This window comes from Oncorhynchus kisutch, linkage group LG12 (assembly GCF_002021735.2).
Source record: "Oncorhynchus kisutch isolate 150728-3 linkage group LG12, Okis_V2, whole genome shotgun sequence".
NCBI lineage: Eukaryota > Metazoa > Chordata > Actinopteri > Salmoniformes > Salmonidae > Oncorhynchus > Oncorhynchus kisutch.
In genome coordinates, this window is record NC_034185.2 from 50,097,725 (window position 1) to 50,115,805 (window position 18,081).

The 18,081-nt window shown below is 42.0% G+C and overlaps 3 protein-coding genes across 11 annotated transcripts in view; 1 reads left to right on the plus strand and 2 right to left on the minus strand.

Annotated features, from left to right (window-relative positions):
* The window catches only part of LOC109900433 (protocadherin Fat 1), a 94,858-nt gene extending 91,360 nt beyond the window's left edge, over window positions 1-3,498 (plus strand). For 5 of the 9 annotated variants that reach the window (XR_004211992.1, XR_004211993.1, XM_031837757.1 and 2 more), the window contains 3 exons: window positions 272-331; window positions 972-1,007; window positions 1,760-3,498. Coding sequence is in view for 6 of the 9 variants with exons in the window: in XM_031837757.1 (XP_031693617.1) it covers window positions 272-331; window positions 972-1,007; window positions 1,760-2,445 (782 nt within the window). In the remaining 3 variants the exon portion in view is untranslated. The remainder of the gene's footprint in view (window positions 1-271; window positions 332-971; window positions 1,008-1,759) is intronic. The other 4 variants (XM_031837759.1, XM_031837761.1, XR_004211994.1 and 1 more) reach the window with 3 other exon arrangements.
* A 1,697-nt stretch (window positions 3,499-5,195) lies between these two features.
* On the minus strand, window positions 5,196-9,192 carry LOC109900361 (uncharacterized). Its single transcript, XM_031837762.1, has 2 exons — window positions 9,155-9,192; window positions 5,196-7,293 (listed from the first exon to the last, which is right to left on the minus strand). The coding sequence occupies exon 2, from the start codon at window positions 7,284-7,286 to the stop codon at window positions 5,931-5,933; it is 1,356 nt and encodes a 451-aa protein (XP_031693622.1). The 5' UTR covers window positions 7,287-7,293; window positions 9,155-9,192; the 3' UTR covers window positions 5,196-5,930.
* Window positions 9,193-12,820: 3,628 nt separating this feature from the next.
* LOC116376471 (uncharacterized) lies at window positions 12,821-16,419 on the minus strand. Its single transcript, XM_031836674.1, has 2 exons — window positions 16,404-16,419; window positions 12,821-16,145 (listed from the first exon to the last, which is right to left on the minus strand). The coding sequence occupies exon 2, from the start codon at window positions 16,136-16,138 to the stop codon at window positions 14,777-14,779; it is 1,362 nt and encodes a 453-aa protein (XP_031692534.1). The 5' UTR covers window positions 16,139-16,145; window positions 16,404-16,419; the 3' UTR covers window positions 12,821-14,776.
* Window positions 16,420-18,081: the final 1,662 nt, after the last annotated feature.

Genomic DNA, 18,081 nt, shown 5'->3' on the forward strand with positions numbered 1-18,081 from the left:
TTCAATATCATGCAGTCAGTCTTACCCTCCTGTCTTCCCTTCGTCCTACCCCCCCCCCCCCCCCCCCCCAACCCCCAACCCCAAAAATTCCATACGTTTCGGAGCGACACAGTGAAAATAAACGTTTTTGTAGGGAAACGTTTCTCGAACGTTGATTTGACGTTTCCCCAGCAAACGTGCACTTCCATTTTGTGTTTGGTTTCTTTTTCCAAATCATTTGTACTAATGTCAAACCTCTCCTCATCTGCTCCTTTCCCTTACCTTTCACAAGCCTCCATAGTGACGGTAATCCACCTTGTCAACTCTGTTATTGACTCGGTGGAAGGAGAAGGTACTTTTTTTTTTTTACTATTATCACCTCAATCAATACTTGTTAGCCATCTGTGGTGTTTCTGTGTGGTTGCGTTCCGTAGTTTCCAGACCTGGGTTTGAATACTATTTGACATCTTTCAAGTACTTAGAGTGTTTGCACTTAAAAAAAATACATTTCTATTGGTTCCATTGCCACAGGCAAGCTCAATTAAGCACAGTTTAAGTATTTTAAATGATTTTGAATACTCTTTGAAATCCAGGTCTGGTAATTTTGTTCTCTGTCCTCAGTGTCAGGATGATGAGTTAGGCCTCGGAGATGCCATTTCCTTATCCAATGATATGCCTCATCTCATTGTCATCCAAATTATTGCCATTTGAATCGCGCTGCCTAATTTGAATCTCAAAATTGAAATGTCTCACACGATTGGCCAATTAACCGAGCAGCAAAGGTTTCATTTGGAAGGTGCTAGATTAATTTCCCTCGGTTGACTGTTTAAGAAAATGGCACGACTGTTGTCTGTATTGTAAGCCTGTATCTTCGCTCAGAGCAGTAGATGTTTTTTTTCTTAATGTTTCATTCTTGCTCTGGGCTTCTCTCTCTCAGGTTCTTAAAATGACTTTTTCTCCCTCTCTCCTCTCCCTTCTTGCCTCGTCTAAAGAGTCTTTTTTGGCTCACGATCTCAAGAACCCAAGAGGTGACTATTTTGTCATTTGTTTGCCTGAATCCCAGTGGTCCCCCACCCCCACCCCACTTACTGTCAACCAACAAAACAATCCCATGCATGACATAGATGCTGTGAGGAAATACGACTGGAAATGTTTAAGCACTGTTTGTTCGAAACAATATCATATCGATAGTTAACAACGAAACATGGAAACTGTCTAATTTTGTCACAGTACTTCAATTCCAATCCCTCACGTAGACCCTAAAATGTGTTTTGTGCCACCCCCCTATTCCCAGTAACTATAACTGTCCCACGTTGAATGAAGTTATTCATATCCCTTTTTGGCATCTGACACTAAAAAAACCTGGAGCCTTTTTTAAAGAAACCGTTTGAAACGGTGCTTTGAAAATCACTAATCGTATTCACCCCCATTTTGATCTCCGCACAAACCACTCCATAAAAGCAATAACAACAAAAAAGTGTCTGTTTCAAGTGTACTACATCTTAAGGTAGTATTTGTTTATACTACGTGTGTGTACATGTGTGTATTTGCAAAGAATGTGTGTGCGTTTTTAAACTGTTTTCTGATTTCTGCGTATATTTTTTTCTTTACGAATCCAACTTAATGTGTTGCTGTGTCGTGGCAATTGCATGGTGTGGGCATTAACACGCTGCTGTTGTGTAAATGTATGTAATCTGATCTGTGCGAGTGTGTGTGCTTTGATTGAGGCTTAGGGTGGTGGCACCTGTGGTGTCTAATTGTTTGCATCCTTGTCTAACAGGCTACCACTGGGACACATCTGATTGGATGCCAAGTGTTCAACTTCCTGGAATCCAGGAGTTCCCCCAGTATGAGGTTGTGGAGTCCCCGACCCCCCTGTACAGTGACCCGAACGCCATCGATACTGACTACTACCCCGGCGGCTACGACATCGAGAGCGACTTCCCGCCGCCTCCTGAGGACTTCCTCGCCCACGAGGACCTGCCCCCGCCGCCGCTGCCCGAGTATGGCGACCGCTACGGCACCCTGGAACCACCCCGGAGGGACCTGGCGCCTCCTGGCAGCCCGGGTTCGAGTTTGTCCTCTGGTGTACGCCACCGCCCACCACTGCCCCAGCTCTATAGCCTTAACCAGTACCTACCACACCACCACTATCCCAGCGACGCTGAGGGCAGCCCGGGCTGCGGCGGCTCCACGGCTGCCACCACCACCCCGGCCTCCACCATGGGCGGCGCCAGCAGCTACCGGGGCGGCTACCCCATGGGGTACGGGCGGGGGGACTTTGAGGCGCCGGCGCTGGACAACATGTCCATGTCCCTGTACACGTCCACGGCCTCCTGCTCGGACATGTCGGCGTGCTGCGAGGAGTCAGAAGTTATGTTGAGCGACTATGAGAGTGGTGACGAGGGACACTTTGAGCGGCTGGCCATCCCCGCACTGGACTCCCAACAGCACACTGAAGTCTGACACTGGATCCAAACAAAAGTGCCTGAACCCCCCCCCCCCCCCATCTCTACCTTATGTTAACCCCCTCTGCCTGTGTATGTACACACTACAACTACACACAACACAAAGCGACACTGACACAGACACATGTACACACTTCTACATACACTCACAGAGCAATGAATTTGTTCACGTAAACAGGGGTTGTTGGGACTGGTCTTACTCTGAAGGCTGCTTGGCTGGGTGGCGGTGTCTTCAAGGAGATATCATTTAACAGCACTGGACCCCATAGCCTCCTCTATCTACTCAGTCCAATTCCTGCAGTACTGGAAAAATACCCGTGTTTGAGTTGGCTGTGCGATTGCTTTAATAAGTAAATGTCAATTATGCACAAGAAATGTCTTGACGAAAAATTACATTGATGTACAACTACGAAGAGAAAAAAAAGAAAACCATTGACAACAACGATCATGATAGATAAAACACACACTACAAGGTGATATCTGTATTTGTAGAGGTAAAACAGTGCAAACTGATTTTTGATACAAATCCTCGTTCATTTTCAATGTAAATTTAAATGTACAGTTTTGATTTCAAGGTTTACTAGGTTTTGTAGATATTTTATGCTTTTATTTACCCCCCCCAAAAAACACATGTTAAATGGTGTGCTACATTATCAGCCTTACTGTTCCTTCATTCACAAGAAGAAAAAACTGAAACTTGTTTTTATTTTAATTTTTTTTAAGAAAGAAGAGCTCAGCTTTTCCAAAAACACCATGTATCCGTTGAAAGTTGATCGTCTCCTGCTCATTTCAAAAAGGGTCTTCGATGAGCGACTGCATATTCTTGTGTTCTATTTTTTGTTTGTTTGTAAATGGCGACTTTGGAACCTCCTTTATTTTTCCACCACGAAAATGGGACCCGATTATATTTATAGTGCAAAGTTATCCATAGACACTTGACTTTTTCAGACGTCTATGTGGGTGTGAGCAGTACTATGGTCTTGTTAAGGTTTTTATTGAATACTGCCACTAGCTCACGCTTTCCTACTGGCAATAAATTATTCATAAAAAATAGTTTGGGTGCCTTGTCTTTTATTTGCTGCCGGTGTTTCAAGTATTTAATTTAGTTCAATACAACTTTATTCATCCAACTTTATTTAGGGGCAATTAAGTAAAATAAGTCTGGGTAAACATCAAAGTCAACTGTAGAAATATCATGTGTATAACATACATTTTTTTCCCCAAGTCAATTGTTTTGCAATGATGGATGAAATTGATTGCCAATCAGCTTCTCATCTTTAACAAGTGATCTCAATAACAAAACCGTTGAGAGTTCTGATGGATAAACGTCCCTTTGGAAGTTAAATATAATCAAGCTCGAAAGTGTAAAGACAAGTTGAAATGCAAGTCTACTGTGCAAGTTAAAGGCGTCATCATCCTGCGACACGACTGCATACTTACAATATTTCGTCATTCATCAACCTTTACATTATAAACGATTACACCGCCCTACGCCTCAATCAAAGCACACACACACACACTGCACAGATCAGATTAGGTTCCGTACAGTTACACCACCATATTAATGTTAACTCACACAGTGCAATTGTCACAACGCACCAACACACCCAAGTCGCAAGAGCAAGCTGGAGTTGATTTGTGATGAGCTGGATTCGAATCGACTCAAATGCAAAAAGGAGCAAAGAGTAGAGTACTGTATGTACAAGTTGAATCATGGATTTGTGATTTAACCTAAATGTGTGATTCTATTTCAGTTCATCTAATTTATTTTCGTTATCATTTGTTCCCTTTCAAGGTTCAATGACTGCTTTTTCCTCACTGTATTTATACAGCATGAAACAAGCCTTCACTCCAAGAAACGTGCTTCCATCAGATTTATATTTATACACATAATATTCAGATGAACCAGATTAATTCTGAACTGTCTCATATAAGTATAACCACCCAAGTATAACCCTTTTTAGTGTAGAGCTGTAGACTGTTGTCGAAGCCTCAAATCTGAACAGGCATCTCCCCATTGGCATCGTCAAACTCAGGGCCCCTCTAGATTTCCTCCTCTGGATAGCTGAACCACCATGGTTTACTTGTGAGGAGCCTGACCTGAAGACCGGGGTTTGAGGTCACCCAAGTGTCAGAGACGCCATTGGCTGTGGAGACTGAGGTAGATGTCGTCTTGAGTCTGACCGTTGTTGTCTTTCAAAAGTGTCCCCTTCACCCCCAAGTCCAAAACCTTCTGCGATAGGACGCTCCATCTAATTCTGGAATTCCCCCACCCTAAAAGTATCGACCTCAAGCTTCATGCAAACAATCAACATCCTCATGGGTTTTCGCACCCTGAGGTCTCCTTATGACTGTATTCCTTGGCTTCACTGTGCATTTATGCAAAGCACTATTTGTGTTCATTTTGAATCCTGCTTAAACAAGAAATTATAGCATATTTCGATTTCAGATCTGTCTAATATGGTCGACGTGAATCTCAAAGGTATTTGTCTGATCGTAATCGGTATTTGGCTGATTGCACTCAAATGGAAGGTGCAGTGTAATAAATATATGGTCGATTCCCGTCAAATCTAACAACAATCCTGTCTCGATTACGCTCCGTGTCGCCTATTATTCTGGAATGGTCTTGAGTGACATAATCAGGAAATTGTCTATCCTGCATTGTGTAGTCAGACAGTGTGTTAGGCCGATACAGTGACGCATATTCCCCATTACCATGTTAACATAGAAACTGAGTCGCATTACATATTTGTTACCACCCATAAATGAGGTTTGTTTATTAAAATTCTGAATGTTTGTGTTATTGAGATCCCTGTTTAATCATGTTATTTCAGATTAGTTTGAACTTGGCATAATGCTAATGTTTATTGCAAAAAAACTGTGAAACATTGCTGCTTCAGGTCATGGACCTTAAGCATTGGTCTTAACAGACTTAACTATTTATTTCATAAACAGATCATCTGGGGAATTCACACTCCCCACGTGCAGCACTATATAAAAACAGTCAAACTACAATTGCACCACTATATAAAAAACTTAAACTACATTTCTTATAAGCATTACAGGTATTTAAAGATACATTGGAAATGCAGGTGTATTGTAAAAGTTGAATGTGTCATACCTCAACATGACTGCATACTGATTCATGTATTTTTGCAATGTTCAGTTATTCATCAACTTAACACTATGAACATGTTAATCATATATATAGCTTACTTAGTACAGTTGATTACTATTTAATTTTATTTTGAGAATTATGTCAGAATTATTCATGAGACAAGGGTGCCAAAGAAAAATAAGTGATTTGTGATCAGACTCAAGGCTCAAATTCATGTTTCCTCGAAATAGTACATTTCAGTATTGTCTGATTAAAGTTACATAACCACAATGATTCAACAGTTAAATACTTTAAAAAATGTGCTTCAAAGACCCCAACATCATCATGGCATAAAAATTCTCAACATTTCATCAAGGGCTTGGTTTTTAGGGTTGACTTTCCCAGGCGACCGTACGTGCTACTTCGTTGTATTTCGACAGCATGAATCGGGCCTGGGCACCTGGAGAAGTGGCCATACTGGACTCATAAACATAGACATCATATTCAGGTATCTCATCTGAGGGAGTGTCTTTAGTAAAATACACTGCCCACTGGAAGGTTTGGTACTCCTTGTTGCTGACACTGTTCGCAGAGTAGAACCCTACCCACGAGTAATAAAACACGTCCTTCCAGTCAGTGAAGGACTTCTTCACAAACAGGCGAGCGCAGGCGTAGCCATTTTTTGTGTAGAGCTGCAGACTGGCATCGTAGCCTTTCATGATGAAAGGAATCAAACTGTCCGCATCGTCAAACTCGGCACCACGCCAGACTTCCCTTTCGGTCGTGTCCCAGGGAGATTTTTTGAGGAGCCTGACCTGAAGACCGGGATTGAGGGCCACGAAAATGTCAGAGGTTCCGGACGTGTCGTCGCCGACGGGGGACTCAGCTAGTTTGGTCGGACTACCATCGCCCTTGAAAAGCCCCACCACCATGTAACGGTCCATGATGGACTTTGGTAGGTTGCTCCAACTCATTTTCAGGTAGCCGTTCTCGGCTGGTTTGACATCAAGCCTCAGCTGGTGACAATCGTCCTCTGTCTTCATTTCCACCATCTGAAGCCTTTGGAATCGGATAGACTTCATATAACAGACCTGGAATTCAGGTGACGGGCACGTTTGGTAGCCAGCTTTCCCCAGAAATGCCTCCAAACCGCCCAATGTGTCGTTCCTCCAATGGACCCGTAACATCTGGATTTCTCGTAAGAGGTTGAAGCTAATGGTGTACGTGTGATTTGGATGGAAGGAATTTGCTTGGTTGACATTGAGTGGACAAAGTTCAGTGACCAAGACCTCGTCCAACCTGAACTGATTTGACCCTTCTGCCTGGACAACCCTGACTATGATCCTGTCCCTATTTCTGTTGCCAGATTTCAGTGAGTTGTAGTAGTTTTCAGTGACATACTCAGGCAAGGCCCATGAGTTAGCTTTACTGATATCCCCCACTGCGTAGTAAGCTTGGCTCTTTGGATCGGTCAGAGCTGGGAGGAAACTGTCGTTACTATCGAAGTAACCAAAGCCATAGTCACCTCTGGCTGGATCGAAATGGGTTTGAATGATGTCATGGTTGATGTCGATCTCTGATTGGTCAACAAACCAGTAAAGCAGATAGAGACCATGTCGTGGGAAGATGTTGCCGTACCATATGTCTCTCAGATCCCTGATTGAATCAATGGTCGGAAGTGAAGAGGCAGGGAACAGAAACAGTAGGAAGACGGAACAGCAGAGTAAGGTGTGCGATGCCATGATCAACCTGAGAGTGAGTGAGAGAGCACGCAAAATATCAACATTAGATATTTATATTTGTACAACTACAGTGCATTCGGAAAGTATTCAAACCCCTTTACTTTTTACATTTTTTTTAAACTTCATTTTAACGGCCTCATTCTAAAATTCATTCAATTGTTTTTTTTTACTTTATCAATCTACGCACAATAACCCATAATGAGAATCTAGGATCTCACTGTACTTTGCTCTGTTCATCTTTCCCTCGATCCTGACTAGTCTCTTAGTACCTGCCACTGAAAAACATCCCCACAGCATGATGCTGCCACCACCATGCTTCACCGTAGGGATGGTGCCAGATTTCCTCCAGACATGATGCATGGCAATCAGGCCAAAGAGTTCAATCTTGGTTTCATCAGACCAGAGAATCTTGTTTCTCATGGTCTGAGAGTCTATATTCCAAGCGGGCTGTCATGTGTCTTTTACTGAGGAGTGGCTACCATCTGGTCACTTTACCATTAAACCCTGATTGGTGGAATGCTGCAGAGGTTGTCATTCTGTATTTAAAAATAAAAAAAATGAACTTGGCAAGTCAGTTAAGAACAAATTCTTAAATACAATGACTGCCTACCCCGGCCAAAACCTAACCCAGACGACGCTTGTCCAATTGTGTGCCACCCTATGGGACTCCCAATCACGGCTGGTTGTGATACATCCTGGAATTGAACCAGGTTCTGTAGTGATGCCTCTAGCACTGAGATGCATTGCTTTAGACCACGGTGCCACTCGGGAGCCCCAAGGTTCTCACATCTCCACAGAAGAACTCTGGAGCTCTGTCAGTGTGACCATCAGGTTCTTGACCAAGGCCCTTCACCCCATTGCTCAGTTTGGCCGAGCGGCCAGCTCTAGGAAGAGTCTTGGTGGTTCCAAAATTCTTCCATTTAAGAAATATGGAGGCCACTGTGTTCTTGGGGACCTTCAATGCTGCAGACATTTTTTGGTACCGTTCCCCAGATTTGTGTCTTGACACAATCTTGTCTCGGAGCTCTACGGACAGTTCCTTCAACCTCATGGCTTGGTTTTTGCTCTGACATGCACTTTCAACTGCGGAACCTTACATAGACAGGTGTGTGCCTTTCCAAAACATGTCCAATCAATTACATTAACCACAAGTGGACTCCAATCAAGTTGTCGAAACATTTCAAGGATGATCAATGGAAACAGGATGCAGCTGAGCTCATTTTCGATTCTCATAGCAAAGGGTCTGAATACCTATTTCTGTTTTTAATTTTTTATTAATTAGCAAACATTTCTAAAAACCTGTTTTCGCTTTGTCATTATGGGGTGTTGTATAGATTGATGAGGATTTATTTTAAAAAATGTAATCTATTTTAGAATAAAGTTGTAAATTCAAGGGTTCTGAATACTTTCCGAATGCATCTGTTTCAACCAAAGTTACTTGCCAAAGAGCATGATAAAGCATGACGTATAAATCTTGAAATGGCTGCAACCTCTTTCCTAAATCAGTATATCAAAAAGACTTTAAATGAGCTTCTTACCTGCTCTTTAAGCTCTATAAATGAGCCTCTTACCTGCTCTTTAAGCTCTTTAAACGAGCCTCTTACCTGCTCTTTAAGCTCTTTAAACGAGCCTCTTACCTGCTCTTTAAGCTCTTTAAATGAGCCTCTTACCTGCTCTTTAAGCTCTTTAAACGAGCCTCTTACCTGCTCTTTAAGCTCTTTAAACGAGCCTCTTACCTGTTCTTTAAGCTCTTTAAATGAGCCTCTTACCTGCTCTTTAAGCTCTTTAAACGAGCCTCTTACCTGCTCTTTAAGCTCTTTAAATGAGCCTCTTACCTGCTCTTTAAGCTCTTTAAATGAGCCTCTTACCTGCTCTTTAAGCTCTCCGCAGTGTATCTTGTTACTGAGAGATCTGGTGTATTTATATGCATCAATATCCATTGTGCAAACACGTCTATGGCCACTCCCTTTGGTTAATATTTACAGCTGCTTGCGTCTCAAACTGTACATATTGACCCATGATAAAGAGTTCTTGTATTTCTTTTTCGGATTTCCTCCAGGCATGAGAGGTGTTGATAGAACTCGGCCCATATCAATGAGGAATTTGGGTTAATCAGTTGGGGTACTTCTCTTTGCAATGACCAGGAAGGTTGGAATTTAACCACAGATTGAAATGCACCCAAACCTCTTTGCTGGAATGACTTGTGTTTTCAGTCAGAACCATTATCGATCCTGAGCTTTTTAGTCCCTTCAGCTATCCTCAACCCCGCCCATCTATCTCCGTAGATCAACCATGTGCCATATATTTTTCAACTGTGATGTGATGTTTCACAAACGTTCTGAACCTTTCTAAATCGCATAGTATCAGATAGTAAAGTAGCCCTTTACACTTGTATCCTTATACTGGTTGAAAATGGCAGATTTGGACACTGATAAGCGCCTGAATGGCTGCATGGTAACATGCTGGCTGCCCGGTAACATGCTATACCTGACGTAAGAGCTCAGGGTCTCCGATTCACAGCTCTGTATGGATTTTGACTTGCAGCCGTCATAACCTTGGGCACCGCACGCAACAAGAAGTTGCCCCCATCTCTACCGCTAATTGCTCCCAGGTGATTTTATTTGAACAACTTTTCATCAGGCTTCCATATCCCAGGTGGGGGTGGAAGGTGCTATATATATGGGCAGTACTCAGTGATATCACTTCCTGACACAGGAGGTAAAAATATAGAACATACAGTATGTTCATAATGACATTTAATGTATCAAAATGCATGACCATATGCAAGAAATGTGATCAATATTTACAGTAATATATATATACAGTGGGGCAAAAAGACGTCGATAGACAGCTGTCCCTGATTGAGAACCATACCCGGCCAAAACATAGAAACACAAAATCATAGAAAACAAAACATAGAATGCCCACCCCAAATCGCACCCTGACCAAACCTAATAGAGACATAAAAAGGCTCTCTAAGGTCAGGGCATGACAACTGCATTGAGCACATTGGCCACATCTGTAATGACCCTCCGGAACGTTGTCCAAGAAAGTTTCACGTTTCTCTGGTGAATAATCAGATTTGACCACAATGGCTCTCACATTTGGGGTTATTTTAAAGACTATACGTGGGGGATATTTAAAGATGGGTTTCAATTGTGGGTCCGTATCAATAATTTACCAGCGCTTTCTGATAATGTCGTTATTAAATGCCTTCCCCAATGGTGAGTCTTGGGCGAAGCACAATGGCACAAAAAGCTTATTTCTCTAAAATGTTATGCACAAATTTGTTTACATCCCTGTTAGTGAGCATTTATCCTTTGCCAAGATAATACATCCACCTGACAGGTGTGGCATATATATATATATTTTTTTTTTTTACCTTTATTTTACTAGGCAAGTCAGTTAAGAACAAATTCTTATTTTCAATGACGGCCTAGGAACAGTGGGTTAACTGCCTGTTCAGGGGCAGAACGACAGATTTTGTACCTTGTCAGCTCGGGGGTTTGAACCTGCAACCTTCCGGTTACTAGTCCAACGCTCTAACCACTAGGCTACGCTCTAACCACTAAGCAGCATGATCATTACACAGGTGTACCTTGTGCTGGGAACAATAAAAGGCCACTCTAAAATGTGCCATTTTTTCACACCACACAATGCCACAGATGTCTAAAGTTTTGAGGGAGCTTGCCAAATGGCATACTGACTGCAGGAATGTCCACCAGAGCTGTTGCCAGAAATGTGAAAGTTCATTTCTCTATCAACATTGTTTTAGAGAATTTGTCAGTACGTCCATCTGGCCTCACTCCCGTAGACCACGTGTTATCACGCCATCCCAGGACCTCCTCATCCGGCTTCTTCACCTGTGGGTTCATCTGAGAGCAGCCACCCGGATTGCTGATTAAACGGTGGGTTTGCACATCCAAAGAATGTCTGCAAAAACACTCAGAAACCGTCTCAGGGAAGCTCATCTGCATGCTCGTCGTCCTCATCGGGGTCTTGACCTAACTGCAGTTCGGCGTTGTGACCGACTTCAGTGGGCAAATGCTCACCTTCGATGGCCACTGTGCTTTTCATGGATGAATCCCGGTTTCAACTGTACCTGACAGATGGTGTTGTGTGGGTGAGCGGTTTGCTGATGTTAACGTTGTGAATAGAGTGCCCCATGGTTGCGGTGGGGTTATGATATGGGCAGGCACAAGCTATGAACAATGAACACAAATGCATTTTATCTATGACACTTTGAATTCAGAGATACCATGGCAAGATCCTGAGGCCCATTGTTGTGCCGTTCATCTGCCGCAATCACCTCATCGCAAGGATCTGTCACAATTCCTGAAGCTGAACATGTTCCCATTCTTCCATGGCTTGCATACTCACCAGACATTTCAGCAGCCATTGCGCATGTTTGGGATGTTCTGGATTGACGTGTACGACAGCGTGGTCCACTTCCCGCCAGTATAGAGCAACTTCGCACAGGCATTGAGGAGGAGTGGGACAACATTCTACATTCCACAATCAACAGCCTGATCAATTACATCTGAAGGAGAGGTGTCGTGCCGCATGAGGCAAGTGGTGGTCCCATCAGATACTGACTGGTTTTCTGATCCACGCCACTCCTTTTTTTTATATAAGGCATCTGTGACCAACGGTCATGTATTCCCAGTGGTGAAATCCATAGATTTGGACCTAATGAATTTATTTCAATTGACTGAATTCCTTATATGAACTGTAACTCGGTAAAATCTTAGAAATTGTTGCATGTTGCGATAATATTTTTTTCCTGTATATTTTGTAAGATGAGACCTTGAGGACTAAAATAAAGACAGTGTTGACGCAAGCCAAACACCCGTAAATCCGAATGTGCACTTCCACATTTCCACATCCTAAAACCCATGTAATATACAGTGGCAATGTTCATGATCACTTTGTTTGATGTACAGTTACAAGACAACCTGGTGTTATAACCCTGGGTTGTCTTGAACAGAGTGAGCCTTGGTTTGTTGTGTTGTGAAGAAAATGTGTCGCGGACCACACGTCTGAATGCAGTCCATTCTCTGCTCACCAAAATGACGATCTGCTTCTCTGAATTGTCTTGTGAAATCCTAACACTGTAAGATCATAGGTTATAATTTAGCTTGTTATGTTTGCAATAGAACAGAGCTTTCGAATAATGCACACCTGACTCAGATTGTGATTTATAATCGTCCGTTCTTTGGATTGTGTAAACAACAACAGTAATTGCGTATCAAATCCAATCAAGCTTTATTTATACAGCACATTTCAGACATGGAATGCAACGCAATGTGCTTTACAGGACGAAAGAAAATGAATGAAAACAATGAAAATAAAAGCTGAAATATTTACTACACAACAAACACAAGATTAAAAAAAATAAAGAATGACACAAACTGGATTACTAAAAAGCACCCTAAGGAAAAGCAAAGCTAAAAAGATGTGTTTTAAGATCTATTTTAAATATGTCCACAGTTTCAGCACCCCTCAGGTTCTCTGGCAGGCTATTCCAGAGGCTGGGGGCATAATTACGAAACACTCTCCATGCCTCTTGGTCCTAGTCTTTGGGAAAGTTAAAAGGCCAGAGGACCTGAGGGACCTACTGGGTACATAACTTAAAAGTATGTGGAGGGCTGTGTTCCAAAAAAACAAACAAATACAAGTGCTCGCTCTAGTTCCGGCACAGCTAGGAGAGCAAAAAAAAAAAGCACCTTATGGTTGAAGACTCTTCTTTTAGTCATACAATTACATTTCAATTACGTAGGAACTGTGCTCAATTTGGAGAGGTATGTGGCCACTTGGAAACACCAGTTAGACCTCTCACTCAAACAGTTTTCATTTTTTTGCACCTACTCAAAAGTCTCTATGAATATTCTTATCACGTTACTGAATGTATCTAGAGTATTTTCAGATTTTGTTTACAACAAGTACGGTGAAAAGTACAGTAAATGTGAAGTACACATAAAATCATCAGTGTAATGTTTGGATTCTGTCTTGTGTCAGGTGAACTGTTGCGTCCTCACCTTTAGTCTAATAATTTTCCCAGAATCTCCAAACTGTTGACTTTTAAATTGATACCATGTTTATGCATATGCTTTCCATATTCCTTCTGTAAGAAACATTTCCATTTAGACCCATTTAGATCCATATAGGCCAATTCCAAAGAGTGTAAGGGGAAGAGTGTTATTATATTATTTATTGATTGATTGACTATGGCTTTCCAAGTCACCCAACGGTGCTACAGTATTTGCAGAGATATTTTTCGTAAAATGTGATTTTTCAGCCAATATTGACCAGAAACAAGCTACGGTACCGGAACAAGTGATCCATTGATTCTGTCTCTTTGCAGCAATATACATAACATGCTATTGGTAGAAAGAACTTTGTATTATAATTTAAATTAAAAAACTGTTTTAAATCAAGAGTTGTTTTGTGTATCAGTGCTTAAAACATGTGCCATGGAATCGGCACGTCAAAAATCTCTTCCCAACTATTTTGCAACCTGTATGGCGCAGTAGTCAATTTGTTGGTCCTTAAATAGAACTGGCAAAAAAAAATTTTGCGATCACATTTTTTTTGAAACAATTTGGGTTTTTAATGAAGGGTCGACAGACAAGGTCCATGCCTCCTACAGCTTCTACTTGCCTCCTCTATTTTTGCAGTAATGCTGCAATCAGTTGGATGTCATTTTGGATAGCGAAGACATTTCCATATATTGTTTTGTAAACTGCGTGTGTGACAGAACTCCACCAATCCTGGTTATAATATCATTTAGAAAGATTATATAGTAAAAAAATGTTTTACCAATAATGTTTTTTTTTAAATTGATCAGTAATTTTGAGTTTAAACATAATATTTGTTGTAATATTTGTTCTGTCTTTTCTGGTGGATGAAACTGTAATTGCGACCAGCTTTCTAATTGCGACCAGCTTTCTAATTGCGACCAGCTTTCTAATTGCGACCAGCTTTCTAATTGCGACCAGCTTTCTAATTGCGACCAGCTTTCTAATTGCGACCAGCTTTCTAATTGCGACCAGCTTTCTAATTGCGACCAGCTTTCTAATTGCGACCAGCTTTCTAATTGCGACCAGCTTTCTTCGGCTTGTTTTAAATAGATATTATGAAGAGGATTTCATTTTCAATTAACCCGAAAGTGAGGGGTTGCATAGCTTACTTAGTGCAGTTGATTACAATTACGTTATATTTGGTGAATAAAGTCAGAGTTAACAGAATTATTCATGGTACAAGGGTGCTAAAGAAATGTAGTAAAATACGTGATTTTGTGGTCGAAATCCTATAGGTTAAAATACGTGGTTCCTTGAAAAAGTTAATTCAGTCATGTGTCTGATAAAGTTACAGAAACAACAATGATTCAAAGGTTAAATACATTATGATATAAGATATGCCTCAAAGACCCCAGCATCATCATGACATGAAGTAAAAGATGATCTACATTTCATAGATGGTTTCGGTTTTTAGGGTTGACTTTCCCAGGCCACAGTACGTGCAACTTCATTGTATTTTGACAGCATGAATCGGGCTTGGGCACCTGGAGAAATGGCCATACTGGACTCATAAACATAGACATCATATTCAGGTATCTCCTCTGAGGAAATCTCTTTAGTGAAAGACCCTGCCCACTGGAAGGTTTGGTACTCGTTGTTGTTGACGCTGTTTGCCGAGTAGAACCCTACCCACGAGTAATTAAACACCTCCTTCCAGTCAGCGAAGGACTTCTTCACGAACAGGCGAGAGCAGGCGTAGCCATTTTTAGTGTAGAGTTGCAGACTGGCATCGTAGCCTTTCACGACAATGGGAATCAAACCGTCTGCATCGTCAAATTCGGCACCTCTCCAGACTTCCCTGTCGTTCATGTCCCAGAGAGATTTCCCTTTAAGTAGCCTGACCTGAAGACCGGGGTTCAGTGCCACGGAAACGTCTGAGGTTCCAGATGTGTCGTTGCCGACGGAGGACTCAGCTAGTTTGGTCGGACTACCATCGCCCTTGAAAAGCCCCACCACCATGTAACGGTCCATGATGGACTTTGGTAGGTTACTCCAACTCATTTTCAGGTAGCCGTTCTCGGCTGGTTTGACGTCAAGCCTCAGCGGGTGACAATCATCCTCTGTCTTCATTTCCACCATCTGAAGCCTTTGGAATCGGACCGACTTTGCGGAACAGACTTGAAATTCGGGTGTCGGGCACGTTTGATATCCTGATTGTGTCAGAAATGCCTCCAGACCGGCCAATGTGTTGTTCCTTCCTCTGACCGTCTGTAACGTCTGGATTTCTCGTAAGAGGTCGAAGCCAATACTATTCGTGTGATTTGGATCAAAGGAATTCACTTGGTTGTCATTGAGAGGATACATTTGAGTGACAAAGACCTCGTCCAACCTGAACTGATTTGACCCATTGGCCCGGGCAACCTTGACAATCATCCGATCCCTGTTTCTGTTCCCCGACTTCAGTGAGTTGTAGTAGTTTTGAGTGATATACTCAGGCAAGGCCCAAGATTTAGCCTTACTGATATCCCCCACTGCATAGTAAGCTTGGCTCTTTGGATCGGTCAGAGCTGGGAGGAAACTGTCGTTATTATTGAAGTAACCAAAGCCATAGTCACCTCTGGCTGGATCGAAATGGGTTTGGATGATGTCATGGTTGATGTCGATCTCTGATTGGTCAACAAACCAGTAAAGCAGATGGAGACCATGTCGTGGGAAGATGTTGCCGTACCATATACCTCTCAGATCCCTGATTGTATCAATGGTCGGAAATGTAGAAGCAGTGTACAGAAAGAGAAGCAGGAGGGAACAGCAGAATAAGGTGTGCGATGCCATGATCAACCTGAGACAGAGAGAGTGTGAGAGAGCAAGATGTCAACATGAACATTTTCTATACTCAAAAAAGTGACCATCTTGAAGTCACATCTGTCGCAACTGATGTCTTTTGCCAAAGAACATGTATAAAACATGAAAGTATAACTTTTAGAAAGGCTCAACCTCTTTTCCGATTCAGTACGGCATGTGTATATCATAAAGACATCAACATTATGTGTCCCATGTATTGTAGTAAGGATATATAGTATGGCAACTAGCATCGTACCTGCTCTTGAAGCTCTTGTCTTTTCGCAGTGTATCTTATTACTGAGAGATTTGGTGTATTTATATTTGTTCATACCCATTGTGCAAGCATACCACGCTGAAGGCCACTCTGTGTGTAGACTGCTGATGTCTGGAGTGTTATTGGGTCACGTCTGTTGATAACAGTTATTGGTTAAGTTTTGCAGGTGCTCAATAGATTTGATTATTCTTCTTTTTCCCCGGCAAATATATCCAGTAGCTACTTTGTTTTGTCATGAACTGTACATATTGACCATGGACAAATTGTGCTCGTTTTTCCTTCTAGTACTTTTTTGGATCAAAGAAAAGCTTTACAACTGAAAACATACAAGGCCCCAATTCAATCAGTTGCAGATAAAGGAGCACTGCACTGCAGGCTCACTCAGAGTGATTGTGTTCTATGCAGGTGGGGTTTCACGTCAATATTCAATGACAATGTCAGTGAGAAGAACAACTTTCGGGTAATTTACGTCTCTGATAAGCATTCAGAGTGAAGCCATAGTATGTTTCTGCTTTATCTGAAAGTGATCGATTGAGGGGCCCCCCCCCAATTATTTTACACCCACTACTCCACCTCTCATTGAGGCTCTGAAAGGTGAAATGTCACAAACTAGTCAGTCTGTGTCTTGAATGAGTTCAATCAAACAATTGTGGGTTCAGACCTCGGTTCAAATACTATTTTAAATATTTTCACTTTAGATGTGCTTGATTGAGCTTTTCTGTTGCAATGGAACCAACAGAAACGTCCCTAAAGTGCAAACCTGGCACTCCAGGTAGGCTAAATCAAACACACAGATTTAAAGTATTATGGTTCGAGTGGGTTTGATTGAATTGAACCCTTATAAATGAGTAAATGGTGTTACTCAGGTATCTGGGTATTTCCTTTTGCAGTTATAGGGAAGGTTGAATTTAAAGAGGGGCTGAATTTACTGCTTCTGTCTGGGCTGTTTTGGGGGTCTTGGGGGTGTGGTTCGATGGGGGTAGGCTTGCTCGACATTGCAGCCGACAGTGTAGGTGACGGCCAACTGACAGATCTACAAAATACCTCGCACCATAAATAACTACTCATTATTATTTGTAGATCAGTCAGTCACCCTTTAGCCACAGTGCATCATGGATTTGATGCTCATCATGCATCCGACAGGGCCAGTGTCTTACGTTCACTATAGCAATGCCACGTAGATTGTTTTTGCATTCAGGTGCTCTCTAACCAACAGTCAGCCAAAGATTAATACATACTCTCATCTATTTGCTGGAATGAGGAAAAAACGTGTGTTCTTTACCACACTGTAGGAAAAACTGTTTGCTTTGGGCGCATTATAAACCGGGTTATCAGTGAGCTGTTTGTCTGAAAAGTACATGTCATGTCGTGCAAGAAAAAGCACCTGACTACTTCCTTGTATTTGACTTTATCTTGTGTTTAATATCAAATGGAATGCAGTGCTGTTCTTATTGTTGAATCAAGATGTTCTAAGTAGAGATCTCAAGATTGTCTGAAGGCGTTGGAATGGTCATTTTTATTGAGATCAGATAGCGTCGGGCTCAGGCAGTTAACTCATACACACACAAACACACACACACACACACACACACTGGAAACACTCCCTCAGTCTTATAGAATGGGGGTTCACTTTACATGACCTCTTCCTTAGGAATCTTCC